This window comes from Fusarium phalaenopsidis, assembly GCF_050370095.1.
Source record: "Fusarium phalaenopsidis strain FUZ10S chromosome Unknown contig_32302, whole genome shotgun sequence".
In the NCBI taxonomy this organism is placed as follows: Eukaryota; Fungi; Ascomycota; class Sordariomycetes; order Hypocreales; family Nectriaceae; genus Fusarium; species Fusarium phalaenopsidis.
In genome coordinates this window covers 4,606,408-4,624,834 of record NW_028145405.1, presented here as the reverse complement: position 1 = coordinate 4,624,834, position 18,427 = coordinate 4,606,408, and the positions used below count along the sequence as shown (strand labels likewise).

Genomic DNA, 18,427 nt, shown 5'->3' with positions numbered 1-18,427 from the left:
ACTGATTGATAAAGCAAGGAACCAATCCATCAGATTCCGAAACCTCCACACTCGCGTCGGCTTATAAATCGATCCAGGTCAAACTCCCCAATCACGACTCATGGTTCTATTCCAAATTGTCATTCCAAATCGTCCCCCGAAAAACGCCGTCCCTCGTCGTTTCCGTCCCCAGTTGCATCACATTGCGTCGCCTTCCCCATTAAGGTACCGCGGTGTCTAGCCTCTCACAAACGCCGAAGTCGCTCCTGCCCGTTTTTTTTTATTTTGCCCCTCTCACTCTCCGACGACGATACCCCACCATCGAAACTAACGAACGAGGCAGCCACGACCCCTACCTCACCTCTTTTCCAGCTCCAAGGCGTGCATACATACATAAGTCTACACCTTTTTAAGAAGATCAACATCCCGCTCTCTTCTCCCCCCACCATCACCAACACCGCCAAACTGTTCTCCTCAGCCTTTCGACGAGTTACCCTCCGCTCAAGCGCTGGCCTTTCCATTGCCGCCGCCGCGACTACTCTACAAAAGACCACACGACACCCAGCCGAGTTTGGCGCTAGAAAGATGCACAGCAAGGTTGTCAGTACGTGATCGACTCCGTGCCCCTCCTCCAGGATACAGCTACTGACCTTGATGGAACAGTTATCGGCTCAGGGCCTGCTGCCCATACCGCCGCCGTCTACTTGGCACGGGCCGAGTTGAAGCGTGAGTCTTGTCCCTCGAATTCTGCACCGCCGGCTTACGACTGACACTCGATGCGACAGCCGTCCTCTATGAGGGTTTCATGGCCAATGGCATCGCCGCTGGCGGCCAATTGACCACCACCACCGATGTTGAGAACTTCCCCGGTTTCCCCAAGGGTATCATGGGACAGGAGTTGATGGTGAATCCCCCTCTTGAACCCCTCGGAAGCATCTCCGCCTAACCACTTTACAGGACAACATGAGGGCGCAATCCGAGCGCTTCGGAACCGAGATCGTTACCGACACCGTCGCGACCCTCGACCTCTCCAACCGCCCCTTCAAGTACACTACCGAGTTCAGCCCCGACGAGACTCACACCGCCGATGCCGTCATCATCGCTACCGGTGCCTCGGCTCGCCGACTCCACCTCCCCGGTGAGGACAAGTACTGGCAGAACGGTGTCTCTGCTTGCGCCGTGTGCGATGGTGCCGTCCCCATCTTCCGAAACAAGCCCCTCTTCGTCATCGGCGGCGGTGACTCTGCCGCTGAGGAGGCTACCTTCCTCACCAAGTACGCCAGCCATGTCACGGTCCTTGTCCGCCGCGACGTCCTCCGTGCCAGCCGTACCATGGCCAACCGCCTTCTCGCCCACCCCAAGGTTACTGTGCGTTTCAACAGCCATGCCACTGAGATCAAGGGTGGCGATGATGGCCTCATGAGCCACCTTGTTGTCAAGAACAACGTCACCGGCGAGGAGGAGACTGTCGAGGCCAACGGTCTCTTCTACGCCATCGGTCACGACCCTGCCACCTCCCTCGTCAAGGGTCAGATCAAGATGGACGAGGATGGCTACATCCAGACCATTCCTGGCACCACAAACACCAGCGTCGAGGGCGTCTTTGCTGCTGGTGATGTTCAGGACAAGCGGTATCGACAGGCTATTACCAGTGCTGGTACTGGATGCATGGCCGCCCTGGACGCTGAAAAGTTCATTTCTGAGCACGAGGATTAACCCAACTAGCAAACCACATGCTTAAAATCTCCCATAGACTTGTGCCATTTTAGAAAAACTGAAGATATAGACATTTGGACCAAGGCAAAGAGCAGGAGCGGTAAATACAAACTTTGATAGTTAATTGTCACGATATTCAATGCAACATGTGTTCACTCGTGTATGTTCTGTGTGCAAACTGCCCATGTACTGAGAATTGCCCGTCATTTGTGGCATTGCTCTTGATTGCGTCTATGTATCCGGTATTTTATCATTATCCCTCCTCGTTATTTTGCATGGCTTCTCCATCAAGCCTTCTTCCCCTTGGCCAAGCAAGGACAACAGCGTCATAATGCTATCCAACTTGGCCGTCATGGTATCATAGTTTTGCCTTCCTACTCGCGCTCCAGAACAGCAGGCGCAGTAATCTCTGTGCCAGAGACCTTCTCCAGGCCCTCACCACCCTGTTCAATGTTAGCATTGCATTCTAAAGTAACCTCTCAACGGGTGTAGACTTACGTAGCTGATAAGCGGCGACACCTCAACGCCAACCTCGGCCTTGTCGCCAACAACAATGGCGCCGGCAGCCTCAACCCAGCGCTTGCCCTGAGTCATGATATCTCGCTTGCTAGTGTCGGGGTCGTCCTCGCCAGTGCCGGGGGCGTTCTTGAGGGGAGAGAACTCATCCTCACGCTTGACCTCGAAGCAGGCAAACTTGTCGAGAGACAGCAGAGGGAACACGTCAAAGACGAACTGCTCAAGCTTGATGCCGTTAGGCTTCTCGGGCTTCACGGTCTCACCGCTCTCGAGGTCGGCAGCAGGGATCTTCTTGCGGGCGATGTGGTGGGGGAGCTTGTGAGCCCACTCAGGGATGGAGTCGAGGAAGCGGAAGGAGTAGTAGTGGTTGACGATGTTGGCAGCGCGGAATCGCAGAACGTCGGGCTGCTTGGGGTCGGCCTCCTCAGCGGTGGCCTGGTCAATCTCGGAGTACTCGACAACATCGGGCTTGCCGTTCTTGGAGAGAATCAGGCCGACGGACTCGGTGGCATTGCGCTTGCGGACGACCTTGGTAGCAATGTCGACATCGAGAGAGGCCGAGAAGCCGATGAAGACGGGGTCGGCGACCTTGACAAGGCAGTTGTCGACACAGTAGGCGTGGATGTGCTGGATTCCACGCTTGCGCATGTCATCGAGTACACCAGAGACGACGAGAGCCTGGTAGATACCACCGTTTCCGTCGGGGGCGACTGCGACCTTGCCCTTGGACTCGAGGAGGATCTTGCCGTCGTTGGAGATGCAAGGAAGAACACCCTGCTCAAAGATCTTGACGTTGTCTTCGCTCAGGCCAAAGAAGTTGTTCTCGCGGAAGAACTTCTCGGTGGGGCCACGGGTAGGACCGCTGGTCATGACGTACCAGGGCACAACGGCAGCATCGCTGCCAGCCTTCTTGGCGGCAAGCTCCTGAACCTTGGCAATTCGCTCGCCCTGGATCTGGAAAAGAGACTTGTGGGAAGGCAGGCCAATATCGTAGCAGCCCTTGGGAGCAGAGCTGCCAAGTCGGGTACCCTGACCACCAGCCATGAGGACGACGGCAACCTGACCCTGGGAGATGAGGTCAAGACCCGAGTCGTACCACTTGTTGATGTCATCGGCATTGGAGTCGAGGATACTGGCGGTGGCAGATTCGGGGAGAGGCTCGAGGACATCGGGCTCATTGCTGGTCTTGGGAGGGTTCAGCGCACGGTTGGTGATCTCGTTGATGTGGGCGGGATCGAAGCCGGAGAGCTGCTGGTAGAGGGTTCCTCGCTCGGCGGAAGACAGAGAGTCGTAGAAGGTGAAGACCTGCTCCTGGCCGGCCTGAGTGTACTTCTCCTTGAGCTCGTTGAGAGCCTCGGGAGTAGGCTCGGGAGGGGCATCAGCGCCCTGGCCAATGTGAAGAGCCTGCTTGATGGCCTGCATTGCGACTGATGTTGGGAAAGGTTGGTAGAGTTGCGGTGAGGACAATTAGGGGAAAAAAGACCTTGACAGCAATGAAGCAACAAGGAAGAGCAATTGGGAGCTAACAGACAAGAAGTCGGAAGCTCGAAAGACGGTGGAGGATGAGAATTGATGGAGGATGGAGGGGGAGAAGAATGGAGGAAGAATAAGCTCGAGAGGAAGGGAAGGAGGTGATAAATACGAATCTGATCTCGGAAAGACCCTTACACAAGCCAACCTGGCTCTGACTGGCACGCACCTTCCTTGACGTTCTACTGGGATTTGCCAACTGGACCTGCACCTTACCTTACTTGTCTGGTGGAAGGTACAATGCCAAAAAGGCTCCATGAGGCTGGGGGCGGGTGCGTTAGAGCAACTCAATACCTAGAAATAATACAACCGACACAACTGAAGCTTATACCCAAGCTTCAATAACGCATACACATCAGTAAAGTTTGCAATTGTAATGAACGAAGCCGTGGTAGTCTCAACAAAGCCTCTTCAAAGATGGATACAAGACCAGCAGAAGGTACATTCGTCGTCACCTTGCCCGCCCACCTTACTGAAGCTCCTTCCCCGCCGCCGCGCCGCCGACGCTGATGCCCCTCTCAGCTGCCCCGCCAACTGCGTGTCCAACAGTCCGCGTTGGCCAATTGAGAGGTGCGAAGTAGCGGCTCAAGGGGCCCATCGATCCTGCCTCATGTCTGATGCTGATGCACCAAGCACACCCAAGATGCAAGCATCCGGCCTTTGCTGAGAAGCGCTATAGCGACCCATGCCGCTACGCTGCCACCTCCTATTCGCCCGTCGTGGTGGTTGCTGATTGAAGACGGCGTTTGAGGTTGGGAGCGTACAGTAAGCCCAGTAAGCTGTGAAGCGTCAGACAACTTCAATGGGTTCTGTTACAGGCGTCAAAGAACGTTGGAGTTGCGAAAGAACAGCTCGATAATAACTCTCCCGGCAGATGTCACGGCTCGTATCGTCGGTCAAGGCAAGGCCCACGTACAATGTATCCATCCATCCATGTTCCTCGGGGCGGATAGATTCAGGGGCCAGGCTCGTTCATGCCCTCCAGTGTCTCACAGCCCCCACCGTATTGGAGCCTAGGCGCCCTTGTCGGTGTGGCTGTGGCGGAGGCTGACAATTGCCGGGACCTCTCTCGAGCGCTGAAAATAGCTGGGAGCCGCTGACGGTCCCAAGGCTGACCTGCCTGTGGCGAATGGCCTAGAACAGTCTCTTCCCGTCCGTCTGCAGGTTCGTGGGAGAGGTTTGAAGCTGTCCTCAAGCTAACCAGGCAGACGCCTCTTCATTTCCCGCGGCGTGTTTTGGCAAAATGAATATGGTCAAGGGGGATTTCCCATATCTACAGACACCAGCAAGCTGAAATTCTGCATCCTCGCTCAACCGTAATTAATCGACTTTTTGATCTCCACTTGCAACAACGGACAAGATGGCTAAGCGCAAGGCCACTAAGGAGGCCGATGTAGAAGAGCCTGTTGTTGAACAAGTCCAAGACGAGGAACAAGAAGCTCTCAGCTCGCCTCCCAAACCGGCAACCTTCAAAGGACGTCTGCAGCTCAACGACTTCGTATTCAAGTCAGACCAACTGGATTCAACCAGTGGCGACAGACGGAGGTCGCCAAGATTCGCCAGCTCAGTCTCAGCCTCGTCCACTTCTACTGCCGCTTCCAAAAGGATTAACAACGATGACCAAGAAGACGATGGAGCCAAGCCTCAGAAAAAGAAGCGGGCACGCACACCCGCTGGCTACGCGCCCCCATCAACATACGCCCATCTCCCAGGTCTCCCTGACGCCATAGCTGACAACCTCCTCGTCCTCTTCATCGGCCTGAACCCGGGGATCCAGACGGCACGGACCGGACACGCTTATGCCCACCCGTCAAACCTCTTCTGGAAGCTCTTATTCTCAAGTGGTGTAACTCCGCGTCCCTGCAAGGCGACAGAGGACCGCCAGATGCCGGAGCTGTACTCGCTTGGCCTGACAAACATCGTGGCCCGCCCAAGTCGCAACGGTTCCGAGCTTAGCAAGCAGGAGATGGACGAGGGTGTCGAGATTCTTCACGAAAAGTGCCGCAAGTACCGGCCCGAGTCTGTTTGCGTTGTCGGCAAGAGCATCTGGGAGAGCATCTGGCGTGTCAGGCACGGTAAGCCTGTTGGCAAGGCCTTCAAGTATGGCTGGCAAGATGAGACGGAGAACATGGGCGTCATTAAGGGAGAATGGGAAGGAGCCAAAGTATTCGTTGCCAGCAGCACAAGCGGACTGGCTGCTACGTTGTCACTAGCGGAAAAGGAACGTATTTGGGGACAACTTGGATCATGGGTTAAGCAGAGGAGGGTGAAAAGGGAACTTGAGGCGGGAGACAAGACGGAAGAAAAGACGGAAGAGGCTGAAGTGGCTGTTTGAAGAATTAGCTCTTGTTCTCACTTTGGATATGCCTCTTTCACATATTAACCAATATCACATCTCACACATTCTCGGTCAGGGGTTAGGTATCATCGATATGTGAATCCCGCCCGTCTAGACTAAACTTTTGCCATGCCAGGCCCATTCTCGGATTTCAACTGAAATGTACATCTTCTCCCCAACTCCATACGCCGGAAGGACGCCCATCGGAGGCCTGGGTGCTTTACTTGCATCGCTTCTCGACCACGTTGGGTCCGTTCTCCTCGTACTCCTTGCGCGAAATCCACATCTGGTGGAACGTGCCCAAGCTGGCGAGGATGCTGCCGCCGATCCAGGCACCGAAGCGTCGCTCGCTCGTCAGACCTGCCGAGTGAATCTTGATCTTGAGGCCGGGGTACATGGCCATCAGCTCGTTATTCAAACGGTCGTTGAAGCCGTTGATCAAGCTCGTGCTACCCGTCACGACGACGTTGGCGAGGAGGTTGCCTCGGAGGTCGACGTCAACTGCAGCCAGGGCTGAGCGGATCAGCTCAGGGATCGTCTGAGCCTTGGTGAGGCGCTCAGCCTCGGGAATAGGATATCCAGCGTTCTCATCCCACATGCCCTCAGTTACTCGGAATCGCTGCTCGCGCCACATCTGGTTGTAGCCATCGGGCATCTCAAAGACACGACCGGGCTGCGTCTTGACATACTCCTCGTTGCCAGGCACGTTGTATCGGCCAGGACCACGCCACACCTCCACCACGGACTCCTTGAACTCAGTCAATACCCGCTCCTCTTCGTAGGCGCGGAAGGAATCGCTGATCTGGAAGGGGAAGTGGCGTAGTCGAACTGAAGGGGGTGCCAGGGCATCAACGGGCGTCTTGTTCTCGATCATAAAGGTGGGTGTCAGGTCAACCTTAGGCTCTGATGTCTCCCAGAGGTTTCGAATCTGGGATGAGAGCCAGAGACCACCGACAGGCGACTTCTGGATGGATCGCTTGAGGACCATGCCATCATGGATCGCAGTGACCGAAGTGTTGGCGCCGCCCACGTCAATAACTAGTGAGGTGGCCTTGCCAGCGGCGAACGCTGCCAACACAGGGGTACGGCTCAGCCAGAAGGCAGGGCAGCCCCAGTTCTCCATGATAATCTCGATAGCCTTCTCTCGCGACTTAGGCGTGTTCCACGGCGCCTCTGTGATCAAAAGAGGGTTCTCCCCCAAAGGCTTCTCGACCGATTCTGTGGCCTCCGCGTCGTCCATGGTGACATCGCCTTCACCATCCTGAGCCTGGTCCTTGGGGTCGTCGTTGAGACCGTTCTTGGAAGGAGGTGTTTGTCGCTCAGGCTGCAGACGCTTGACAAGCATGTTCTCCCATACTCGAGCTGCAACATCCCAGTCTTCTACAACGCTATCACGGTTCATATAGTTGCGAACCTCAAAGTCGGGGCGGGGGACGAGGCATTCATCGCCAAAGATGTCGCGAGGCGGGTCGCTCGTGGTATGTCCGTAAAACGAAGGCAGGATAGACTTGGGGACATCTTCACCGGCGAAACCTGCTCGGGTGTAGCAGTAGCCTGGGTCGAGGACGAGAGCGGAAACCTCATCTAGATGACGATCAAGTTAGTGGAGATGTTGATGGAGGGTGGACGCGACATGGGGGAGCTAGAGCTTCGCGTACCTCCTCCGTAGATGTCGGTGGGCTGCACCGCCGAGGAAAGGGGTTGCTGCGCCATGATTGACTTGGTTCAGGAAGAAATTGATCTGGTGATGGCGGAGGTCAATTGGATGATCCGGCGCAAAGTATCGCGAATTTGGTGGAGTTGCGCCAGGCCAAGTCAGACTGGATGGATGTCGCGTAGGAACAAATTTCAGCCTTGGCTGGGTGGTTGGCAGCAGCTAAGCTTTCGCGCCACACTGTGTCGAGGCTGAACTGTGGCTGGCAATTTTCCGGTCCGGATTAACCTCGGTGGGGCATTGGCCTTCTTAAATTTCTTGTCGATCGTCGCAAAAAAAGCTTCTCTCTTTTCTACACATGGAGCGCGAGTTCCATGCTGCCATGATGATTGTAAGTCAACAATTCCTTTTTGCCTCAATTCCTTCTCTTGCGCATATGATGAGTTCGCATAATCGCTTCAGAACCGCTGCGATTGACACAGCTTGCTGTGGTTGATTACAACCTGCCATTCCCTGATCTTGCATCGAATTGCCTCGCTTTTGTCACCTCATATTTGGGATTGAGTGGTAATGCTAACTCAATTGATAGACGCCATGATGTCTGTACGATACTTTCGCCAGGCCGGCCGGCCTTTAATACAAACGCTTTCACAGACGACATGTGCAAGTGCTCGATGTCCGCGCGTGCTTAGCCATGGTGATTCATTGATGAGGGCTGGATGGAGTATGAAGGGTGTCGCGCAAGGGAGATGCCTGGCCACTTCTGTCATTCGCCAGAAGGAGTCAGTCATCAGGCTCGAGGAGAGTGCCGAGGGACTTTCGCCCTTCAAGCACCAGCGTCGGACTGAGCTGTGGGAGGAGCAACAGAGCGAGGACCCCCTCTACCCCGAAAGCCACCCGCGTCTTGAGCATCGTGCCGAGCGCATGTCGGTGCCAGACTTTCTCGAGGCCTTCCGTAACGAGCTAGATGACACCAAGGACATCAGCATCTGTGGCCGAGTTCGATCAAAGCGAGTGGTCGGGAAGAACCTCATCTTCCTCGACATCGTGAGTGAGTTCGAGCGCCTGCAGGTCATGATCAACCGATCAAAGTGTTTGTTGGACCAGGAGGAGAGGAGGGTCAAGTTCTCGCTTTTCAGAAATTTGATAGAAGTGGGCGACCACATATGTAGGATCCCAAATGTTCACTCTGTTTATCCAGATGCTTACAGTGTGGCAGCTGTCGTTGGCATACCCACCCGTACTAAGGCTGGCGAGCTCACCATCGAGGCCAAGGCTCTGCCTGAGTTGTTGTCTCCCACCATGGAGCAGATCCCTGAGAAGCTCACCGATCCCAAGACAAGGATGCAAGATCGTCATGTTGACATGCTGGTCAACCGTCAGGCAATTGATGTGCTGCGACTCCGAGCAGAGATCACCAAGCACATGCGTGACCACCTCCACTCTAAGCGGTTCTTGGAGTTTCAGACCCCCATCCTGGCTGAGAATGCCGGTGGTGCTGTTGCCCGTCCATTCGTCACCAGGGCCACCGAGTTCAAGGAAAGAGATCTCGCCCTGCGCATCGCTCCCGAGCTGTGGCTCAAGCGCCTGGTCATTGGAGGCGTCGATAGAGTCTTTGAGATTGGGCCTGCGTTCCGCAATGAGGGAGTTGACGCTACGCACAACCCTGAGTTCACCATGTGTGAGTTCTACAGCGCCTACAGCAACCTTGAGGACTTGATCAACGAGACGGAAGAGATCCTGTGTAGTCTGGCTCAACACTGCCAGGACCTCATCTCTACAAAGCTCACATCACTCCCTCCTATCGACATGAACCGATTTACACGACCTTTTAAGCGTGTTGAGTTTGTTCCTGCATTGGAAGAAGCTCTTGGTCTTCGCCTGCCCAAGCTTTCCTCTAAGGATGCCTTGCCAGAGATGCTAGCGGTTCTGAAGCTTGCTGGTATCGATGTCCCCGGTGAGGTGCCCTCTTCTTTGTCCAAGCTTCTCGACCGATTGGCCGCCGAGTACTTGGAGCCAATGTCGTTCACGGAGCCCATTCTCATCATGAATCACCCGGCCTGCATGTCACCGCTGGCGAAGAGCTTCCTCTGCCCAAAGACATTCCAGCTGGTATCTGCTCGCGCAGAACTGTTCATAGGTGGCCGTGAGCTCGCCAACATGTACGAGGAGGAGAATGACCCTGAAGCTCAGAAGCAGAAGCTGCTCGACCACCGAAACCTCGTCAACACAGCCGATGGTGGCGTTGCCATTGCGACGCCAGACACCCAAGAAGGTGAGATGTCTGCTCTTGAGGCGCTAGATGAGCCTTTTGAGGACGAGGATGGAGACGCTGCCCCCTTGGATCAGAGCTTTGTCAAGGCTCTCGACTATGGCCTACCACCAACTGGAGGCTGGGGATGCGGTGTTGAGCGCATGGTGATGCTCTTCTCTGGTGCGAACCGTATCAGCGACTGTCTGAGCTTTGGCACTTTGAGAAACGTGGTTGGACTCTCGGCCGCTGAAAAGGCCGCTGCCGCTAGCGAGGAGAAGACTGAAGAGGACTCGTGAGCCCTGAAGCCACTGTACCATATTTAGAGATGTTTCAAGGGTGACGATGTATGAATGACGGACTTTGTATAGTATTGTAGCAGTAGCTAGACCTTAGAAAAGGTGGCTGTATAGAAACAACATAGATGTTATCATCACGAAGCGAGGACGGTTAGGGCTATGGGCTCAACCTGTACAGATGCTGAGATACCTGTCTTTCTAACTTCTCCCCGTTCGCCTGGCTCTCTCCTAAGATGCCCGGCACTAGAGTTGATTGATATCATCACGACTTGACCTGGAACAGTTATTGAGGGACGATTGGCCCTTGCCATGGTATTTGCTTATGTCTGCTCATATAGCCCCGTAATATATACAAAAGAATATAGACGCACAAAATCATGTCAAAACAGCACGCAATGAAACACACAACCCTTCTCTACACCATCACCTAGGCCACCTGGAACAAGCTGCTGCCCTTTCCGCCAACAGCAAATCCATCAAGCCAGCCAGCAACAACATCCTCGCTAAGCGACTCGGAAAAGTCAAAGTCATCAGGAACCCTCTTAATGGCGACGCTCGAGGAGCGCTCGTCAAAGATGGTGGCAACCCGGATGAAGCTGTCGACGGGGCGGTCAAAGTATTCAGAGCTGCCGGCGCCCTTGGCAAGGTGGAAGGTCGACTTGCACTTTGTGTCGCCAGAGGCGAGAACCTCATAAATATCAGCTTCACCACAGCCGGTGGTCCAGCAGCTGCAGGAGCTGTACTGGCCGGTGCGGGGGATGCGGCCGTTGAGAGCCCAGAGGGCGGGCATGTCGCCGTTGAAGCCACGGTCGCCGTCCATGGGCATGTTGAAGTGGAAGAGGAAAATCTTGCTGCCTCCGGAGAAACCCTCTGTGAGTAGGTTGTCAGTGATTGTGCTCTAGTAAGGGGTGATATGTCAACATACTATAAGCCACGTCAGGGGCTCGGGAGTAACCACAGCTCTCATCGCACTTCTCGGCGGTCCAGATGGAAAACTCCTTGTTAGAGGGGATATAGACATCCTTCAGGACCTTGGGAGAAGAAGAGCCGCCGTTTCCGTCGGCGTTGAGGTAAGAAAGGGAGTTGCCCCAAGTCCTAATAGCATGGTTAGTTTGGATATTCGTAAGAGACAACACTTGACTCACTCGTCAAAGACTCCAGAGCCATCGCCGCCATAGTTGCCGAGAAAGACAACGTTGTCGGCGGCTTGCTGCTCAGCGTTGTAGTACGAGGTACGTGCCCAGGCACCTCCAGTAGCAGCAGTAGTCTTGGTCTTCTTGGGCTTGGATTGGCTGCCGCCGTTGGTCGCGGGCGCCTTGATCGAGGTCTTGGCGCTGTTCTTTGCTGGGGCGACCTCCTTTTCAGCTTCAGCCTTGGGAGCGGCGGGCTCTGGGGCAGCCTGAGTAGGAGCGGCAGCAGCAGGGGCAGGGGCAGCCTGTGTAGCAGGGCCAAAGTAGTTGTTCTCCCAGGAGACAACCTGGCCGTCAATGGTGGCAGTGATCCACTCGGCACGCTTCTTCTTGCGCTGCTCGTGGAAGTGTTGGTGGCCGTGGCGGCGGGCGTGGACATGAGGAGAGGGAGCGACATCACGCTTCTTGTTGTCAGAGCCGAGGTGGTAGACAGCAAACTCCTTGAGGTTAAAGGGGCCACGGACGTGGACAGAGAGCTGGAGGATGAGAGTTTAGCTTGGTATCATAGACGGCACATAGAGTGACTTACACCTTCATCAAGCGGTGCCAGAGGACCACTGTAGGGAATATCCTCAGTATCACACTGCTGGTTGTTTCCCATGTTGGTGACGGCCTTGTAGCTTCCGCTGCCGGCAAAGCCTTCATACAGGATCTGCTTAACGGCGCCGCAGAAGAAGTTGCCGCCCTCGTTGAGGGCGTTGCCTGTGCACTGTTGCGTCAAGGCCGAAGCCACGCCAGCCGAGGCCAGCAGGACTGGAGTGGTCAACTTCATCTTTCAGACTTGTATCCTCAGATATGTGTGGGTATAGTTGGGAGTTTCAGTTGGTCGTTGTGGGACTTGTTTCCAAAGTCTCTCGAAACCGCAGGGCTGGGACAGAAACAGACAATAGAGGCCAAAGAGCGATCCAGTCGATCTTAAGGAGTGAATCAAAGACAAAGGAGTGGACGGTGAGAGGTGAGTCTCTTGCCAAAGAGTGATAGCTAAGTGAGAGAGCGACAAAGATGTTTCGTCCCGGCCTTTGAAAGGAATGGAAACAGAAAGAGTCCGGGGAGGGTGGCCGTCCCCCCCTTCTTGAGGAAGCGGAAGCATGAGCCTGACCGAACTGAGAGATTAAAGAGCTCTGAAGCGGCCTGGCCAAGGGCTCGGCGCATTTGCCCTCATCGCCCACCACCACCATCCCATCTGGTCTGGTCTGGTCGTGACCCCCCTGGGAATGCCGCCGCCATGTGGTTGGACGCCGTCGTTGCCAAGCTTTTTCGGACCCCGGACTAGCGAGGCACTGAGTGACAGATCTTGTGGTGCCTGGCATGAATGACCAGGGGGGCCCCATGAAGCATCACGACTTCGTGGCCTAGGCTCGGTGGTGTGGGTGCGAGCCAATTGTTTCAGGATTCCCAAAACGTCAACCTCTGGCCAATCGAGGGCCCTGGATGACTTGGCCGAGGCGGTCAATTAAAAAAATCAACACCATCATCATCGGTGCCAGTTGAGCCACTCTCCGGCGCGTAGCCCCAGAACTGCTGACTGTTGTCTCTTGCTGCTGCGCCTTGCCTTGCCCTTCCTTGGCTCACCGGCCATGGCCTGGTTCTGGTTTCGGGCCAAGAGCCTTGGTCGTGTGCCCAGCCGCGTCTTGTCAAATTGCACTCAAGAGTCTTGGGTCGATGAGGATCTGCCCTGACGTCCCTTCCTTCACCTCTCCTCGGTCTGGGCGCATCACAAGGGTGTCATAGTTGCAGGACACGTCGGAACACGCTCTCAGTCACACGCTTTCACTTGAGCTAAAGAATGCAGGAGCAGACTTTTCTCGACCCGGCCGCTGAAACGTGGCAACCCTCCTGCGTTGGGCATCCTTTCCGATGGGACGGCTTACTCGAGAGGGGCTGGGAGGGCATTCTCGCCATGCCATGTTGTGCGCATGCCCAGTTTCTGGCAAGATGTTTGCGACGAGACCAACAGCTTCTCACGTAGGCTTACTCTTGGCGGGTCTGGAGAATCCCTCAGATCCTTCAAGCTCCAAATCCCTCACGTCGCTTGCGTCCATGGTCCAAAGGATCACTCGCCCGGATGCAGCCGGTAAGAATGAGAGCGTTGAGGCTGTGAGAAACAACACCAGAGTTTGGAATGAGCGTCCACGTGTGTTCCACTTGACTCGGGAGCGCCCACAGAGTTTGTTCCGCCTTGTCGGAAGTGGTGACAACGCATGGTTGCAATTGCCGACATTTAAAGCCCCTCAACAGACGAGCATGAGAGAATATCCTGTGATTCGTTCTCAGGTTGGGATGAACGGACGCATGGGTGTTGATCTTGCCCTAGTTGCGGAGCCCGAGGACCACCCAACTCAGGACCCTTCGCAGTCTGCTCAAGTCTCCTCTCAGAACCACTCGAGCGTCTTCATTGACCCGCCTGTTTCGGCCCCGGACCCTTGATGGTCTCGTGGCTTAGTCCCGTCAGCTAAGTATGGCGCCAACGACGGTGGTTGACAAGACAGAACAAGCGCATTCATCAGGATGGCGTGAAATGTCCAAATGAACGCCCAGGCTATCGACATCGCTCTCCGTTAGTCTCCAAAACATCCCTTGCCCGTTTGGGGACAGCCCGTCAACTCCAATATGAAGACTTGTCAAGATGAAATTGGTTTGCCTGGTTTGTTGGTCTTGATTCGTTGCGCCAAGATGTTCTTCATTTTGTATTTCCGAATCAAGCAAGCAGAATATCTTGTCCAAGATCGGTTGCTATGTTAATGTATCAGTTCTCCATAGGCTGTGCTGCGTTGATGCGTCTTGAGCATCGCTTGTATGCGTTGCATCCGTCTTCGCTTCTAATGGCAACACTTCTCGACTCAGTCGTCGATACCACCCCATTCGCCATCACTGTCTCCGCTGTCTTCTTCCTTTTCCTGCATCTTCCTCTTCTTGCTCCCTTCAATAGCGCCTTGGCGGTTGTGCTCCTTGCGCCTCTCGTAGCCACTCTTGGACGTAATCTTGGCCTTGTTGCCGCTTCGTCGAGCTTCCACTCCCCGTTCCTTGAGCTTCTTTCGGTCTGCCTTGGCAACGTTGGGCAGGGCATCTAGCAGCCACTTCTGCACTCCAGCCTCGTCGCCCGTCTTGCCAGCTTGCTTCTCACTTGCCGCAATCACGTTGGCCACCATCTTCACGAAGGGTATGTCCTCCTTGGTGTAAAAAGTCACTGCAACACCTCCTTCACGGCCAGCTCGGCCTGTTCGTCCAGCACGATGGACATAACCTGCGCTAGATCCAGGCACATCGTAGTTTACCACTCCGTTCACGCCAGCAAAGTCAACACCACGCGCCAAAACGTCAGTGGTGATCAAGACCCAGATCTCACCGGCACGGAACTTGCGCATGATTGCTGAGCGGGCCTTATCAGTCAAGCCACTGTGTAGCGCAGCAATTCTCGCGGCGCCGCCAGCCTCGAGAGGGATATCGTATTTCAACTCTTCGTGTAACGCAGTGGCTCTGTCGATGGTCTGAGTGAAGACAAGGAACGGAGGCCGAAGGGGAGGTCCCGAGTCAATGCTCGACGTGGGGTGCAGTAGCTGGCGTAGGGCAAGCAGTTTACCCTGTTCTGTCGCCGTGTATATGAGCTTGTGGGTGATGTTTGGCACAGCTGTGTCCTTCAATCCCACAACCAGTCTGACCAGGGGCTTAGGTGTGATGCCTAGTGCCTGAGCCCTCGAAGTCAACTTCTCGGTAACCAGGGACTCGATGTTAGAACCCATTGTAGCAGACCAGAATGAAAGTCGCAAGTCGGGACTCGTGCACGCCGTCCAAACAGCCAGCATAGCTTCTCGGAACAGAGGGTCGAGGAGGACATCAGCCTCATCCAAAACCAAATCTCGCACCGTCGGTAAGACTCTGTGGGTGTTTGAGGGGCTGGATGTGAGAAAGTTGAGTAGAAGTAGAGGGGTTGTGACCAGGATGTCGGCCTTGATGGCTGGCTTCGACTTTTCGTCTGCATCCTTCTCATCCTCGGACTCGGACTCCTTGTCGTCGTCCTCCTCATCCTCAGAACTATCTTCGGACACATTCACCTGTTCAGCTGATAGTTGGGTGCCCTTCTTCATAGAAACAATCTTCAGCCCCGTCCCATGGGCAAGCTTCTGGCCTTCGCTGACAATTTGATGCACCAGCTCTCGAGTTGGCGCAACAATGACCGCCTCAAGTTCATGAATATCGTGTAGATCCTCCTTTGATCGTCTGCGCATAATGTTGTTGATGGTTGGGATGAGGAAGCTGATGGTTTTCCCGCTTCCGGTAGGGGCGATGGCGAGGAAATCAACACCACCTTCCAGTCCATCCTCCCCCTTCAAAGCCACCTCGGGGTGTAGAAGAAGAGGCAGACTGCCCATCTGAACTTCGGTCGGCACACGATAACCCTGGAAGACGAGATTCTCGGCAACCCTGCGAGAGATACCATAGGCATTGCGGAGCTCGCCAAACGAGTCCAATGGCTGCGGGAAGAGTTGCTTCTTGGTATCCTTCTTCACCTCGACGGCCGCCTTCTTCTTTTTCTTCTTGGGCTTCTTGACCTTGGACTGATCCTCGGTCTTCGAAAGGAGAGTAATTTTTAGCCGGTGCGATCGTAGCAGCTGTCGACACTCATCCTCGCTCAGCAGCTGCGATGCGCGTGCAGGACTGGGAGCTCGGTCGGCCTCTTCTGTCTCGGGTTGAGGTTTAGGGGCGGGTTCGGCCTTGGGGGCGAAGAAGTCGACTTCTGGCAGCTCGTCATGGGCCTCGGCTTTGGGTTCGTCGCGAGTTCGCTTGCGCTTCTGTCCGCGGACCTCATCATGAAAGAGTTGAGGGTTGGTACTTGTTCCAGCAGATGGAAGCTTCGACTTGGCGTTGTTGCCGCTGAGACCGACCTTGGTGGTCTTTTTGGTCCCGCGCGATAGGACTTTGAGGATATCCATTGCAATTAGGAAACACCTTTGGTGATGGCGAGTGTCGAGTCGCGCAAGTTGAAGGAAAAGTCCAATGTCGAGAATTGGGACAGAAATTTTGGTGGACCCTTGACGGAACAAACTGAGCTTTCGGGTAGTGGGGTGTGGGGGCTGGTGTGGCTGGTGAGCCTCAAGTTATTACGCCACCGCTTGCACCACCAGCCACAGACGATGAGACAAGTCAACGGGCACTAGACTTGGAGCAACGGGACCCTCCGAGTTCATCAACATCAACGACGGTTGAAGATGGTTCATGGCGCGCCAGGAACGTTTAACATCCTGCTTCGAGAAGACATCTGACCAATGATATTGCCACTTTTCCTGAAAGCCTGAGGTCATGATCGATTAGTGTCGATCACCGTCATAACTTCTCCAACTTGATGGCGGATTACATCCAAGACTGACGTCACACCAGTCTCCAAGAGGCCCAGCAATCAGGATTTCGACGCTGAGAATCATGGACTGACGAATACCATGCGTATGAGCTTGGCTTTATGTGTTTGTTCTTTTATAAACTTGCTGCCCCTCTTGAATTGTTATTCGCATCGATGATCCTGAACCTTCCCAACTCATTTCATCAACGATAACTTCACATTCACTCAAGCAACACCGCCATCATGCCTACCATGCTCGGACTCACAACCGACCCGTCGCCTAACGGGCTCAACAGCAAAGAGAGCAAGTTCGGCCAACGCTCCAGCAGCCGCGACATGGAGCTCGTGCCCCGACAGAGCGGCAGCCTGACGTCGGGCATCGAGAACTCGGACTTTTTCAACGGCGGCAAGCAAAAGGAGCACTCTGACGACGAAGAGTCGGACGACGAGAAGCTCAACACCATCAAGGGCCGCAACCACGCCGCCGCCAAGGAGATGGAGACGCTGCTGTGGCGCGCCCTGTGCGACAAGCCCAAGAGCGCCCTCAAGTACATTGGCAAGGACGCCGTCATCTCCAACCGTTTCCTGTTTGGCGACCCGGAGCCTCGCACCGCCGAGTCGGACCCGCCGCTGGAAGAGGAGATCAGACACTGCGAGGAGTGGCTCGCCTACAAGATGCACGACCCCCAGGTGGTAGAGATTGGTCTCATGGCGGCCGCCATCGCCTACAGGGTCACCCTGTTCCGCCAGATTGACCAAGGGAATGGTCAGTACGGGATGCAGACGGTCGAGGCTACCTGCTCGAGCTCCTGGAGGCAGCTCGCGAGTGGAGATTGGGAGCTTTGCAGCATGTTTGCCAGTTAGAGAGGGATAACTGGCGGGATATAACAGGCGTTTACGTGTATGGAGTAATGGCTTATCAAGCTGGTTGGTTTTCTCAAGGGAACTCGTTTGGATAAATAAGGAATATAACTATCTTCAACAACCAACCAATCCTCACGCACCATACTCATTAACTAGGTGTCGCATCTCTTCACCCCAGCCAATCTAGCCACCCGGGCTTAAAAGTTCCCACCTCCTCATACCACACAAGACCTAGCACCCATATGGAGATCGTACCTGTAAAAATGAATGAAGGCACGACCCTCTTAACAGAACCTCCCATATGTTTTAAGAGGAAAACATCCATCCGCCGGGTGCCATTGAATAGTATTGAGAAATTGGAAGTTGTCACCAGCATCATTGCGGGGTAGGTCAAGGGCAAGGGTACATGAGAACCGCCGATTGCCACCAGCTGGATGAATGCCAGCCCGCCCAATATTTGGCCAAATTCCAAAACGCGGGCCTTCTGCTGAAGATACTCAGCTGATTGAAGCAGTACTTTTGGATCCAACTGCTCCTTTGTAGAGTCACAGTGGGACATCATGACGGCTAGCTGGACTAAAAACCAATCAACGATGTAGGTCCAAGTGATGAGTTGGAAATTCCATGGGATGACCGAGGCGCCAAGCTTGATAGTAGTGCACACGACCGAGATCATGGTAATGACGTCCATAACCATCACGGTATGACCCCGTTCAGGGGCTGGCTCGATGAGCCTCTCGTCGAGCCGTGCATGT

At 54.8% G+C, this 18,427-nt stretch overlaps 8 protein-coding genes across 8 annotated transcripts; 4 read left to right on the top strand and 4 right to left on the bottom strand.

Annotated features, from left to right (window-relative positions):
- Positions 1–444: 444 nt before the first annotated feature.
- LRP88_08781 (thioredoxin-disulfide reductase TRR1) lies at positions 445–1,695 on the top strand (the record flags this gene model as incomplete). Its single annotated transcript, XM_083245280.1, has 4 exons — positions 445–583; positions 643–705; positions 765–883; positions 937–1,695. The coding sequence occupies 4 exons, from the start codon at positions 445–447 to the stop codon at positions 1,693–1,695; spliced, it is 1,080 nt and encodes a 359-aa protein (XP_083099774.1).
- Positions 1,696–2,069: 374 nt separating this feature from the next.
- LRP88_08780 (UDP-N-acetylglucosamine diphosphorylase) lies at positions 2,070–3,633 on the bottom strand (the record flags this gene model as incomplete). Its single annotated transcript, XM_083245279.1, has 2 exons — positions 2,070–2,138; positions 2,194–3,633. 2 exons carry the CDS (start codon positions 3,631–3,633, stop codon positions 2,070–2,072), a joined length of 1,509 nt encoding a protein of 502 aa, XP_083099773.1.
- Positions 3,634–5,101: 1,468 nt separating this feature from the next.
- LRP88_08779 (uracil-DNA glycosylase-like protein) lies at positions 5,102–6,076 on the top strand (the record flags this gene model as incomplete). The annotated part of the gene is made up of 2 exons (XM_083245278.1): positions 5,102–5,911; positions 5,963–6,076. 2 exons carry the CDS (start codon positions 5,102–5,104, stop codon positions 6,074–6,076), a joined length of 924 nt encoding a protein of 307 aa, XP_083099772.1.
- A 223-nt stretch (positions 6,077–6,299) lies between these two features.
- Positions 6,300–7,792, bottom strand: LRP88_08778 (actin family; the record flags this gene model as incomplete). The annotated part of the gene is made up of 2 exons (XM_083245277.1): positions 6,300–7,663; positions 7,738–7,792. 2 exons carry the CDS (start codon positions 7,790–7,792, stop codon positions 6,300–6,302), a joined length of 1,419 nt encoding a protein of 472 aa, XP_083099771.1.
- A 667-nt stretch (positions 7,793–8,459) lies between these two features.
- On the top strand, positions 8,460–10,283 carry LRP88_08777 (uncharacterized protein; the record flags this gene model as incomplete). Its single annotated transcript, XM_083245276.1, has 2 exons — positions 8,460–8,901; positions 8,953–10,283. 2 exons carry the CDS (start codon positions 8,460–8,462, stop codon positions 10,281–10,283), a joined length of 1,773 nt encoding a protein of 590 aa, XP_083099770.1.
- A 427-nt stretch (positions 10,284–10,710) lies between these two features.
- Positions 10,711–12,245, bottom strand: LRP88_08776 (putative TOS1-like glycosyl hydrolase-domain-containing protein; the record flags this gene model as incomplete). Its single annotated transcript, XM_083245275.1, has 4 exons — positions 10,711–11,153; positions 11,209–11,378; positions 11,429–11,949; positions 12,003–12,245. The coding sequence occupies 4 exons, from the start codon at positions 12,243–12,245 to the stop codon at positions 10,711–10,713; spliced, it is 1,377 nt and encodes a 458-aa protein (XP_083099769.1).
- A 2,068-nt stretch (positions 12,246–14,313) lies between these two features.
- LRP88_08775 (RNA-dependent ATPase ROK1) lies at positions 14,314–16,404 on the bottom strand (the record flags this gene model as incomplete). Its single annotated transcript, XM_083245274.1, has 1 exon — positions 14,314–16,404. One exon carries the CDS (start codon positions 16,402–16,404, stop codon positions 14,314–14,316), a length of 2,091 nt encoding a protein of 696 aa, XP_083099768.1.
- Positions 16,405–17,051: 647 nt separating this feature from the next.
- On the top strand, positions 17,052–17,672 carry LRP88_08774 (uncharacterized protein; the record flags this gene model as incomplete). Its single annotated transcript, XM_083245273.1, has 1 exon — positions 17,052–17,672. The coding sequence occupies one exon, from the start codon at positions 17,052–17,054 to the stop codon at positions 17,670–17,672; it is 621 nt and encodes a 206-aa protein (XP_083099767.1).
- Between the last annotated feature and the right edge of the window lie 755 nt (positions 17,673–18,427).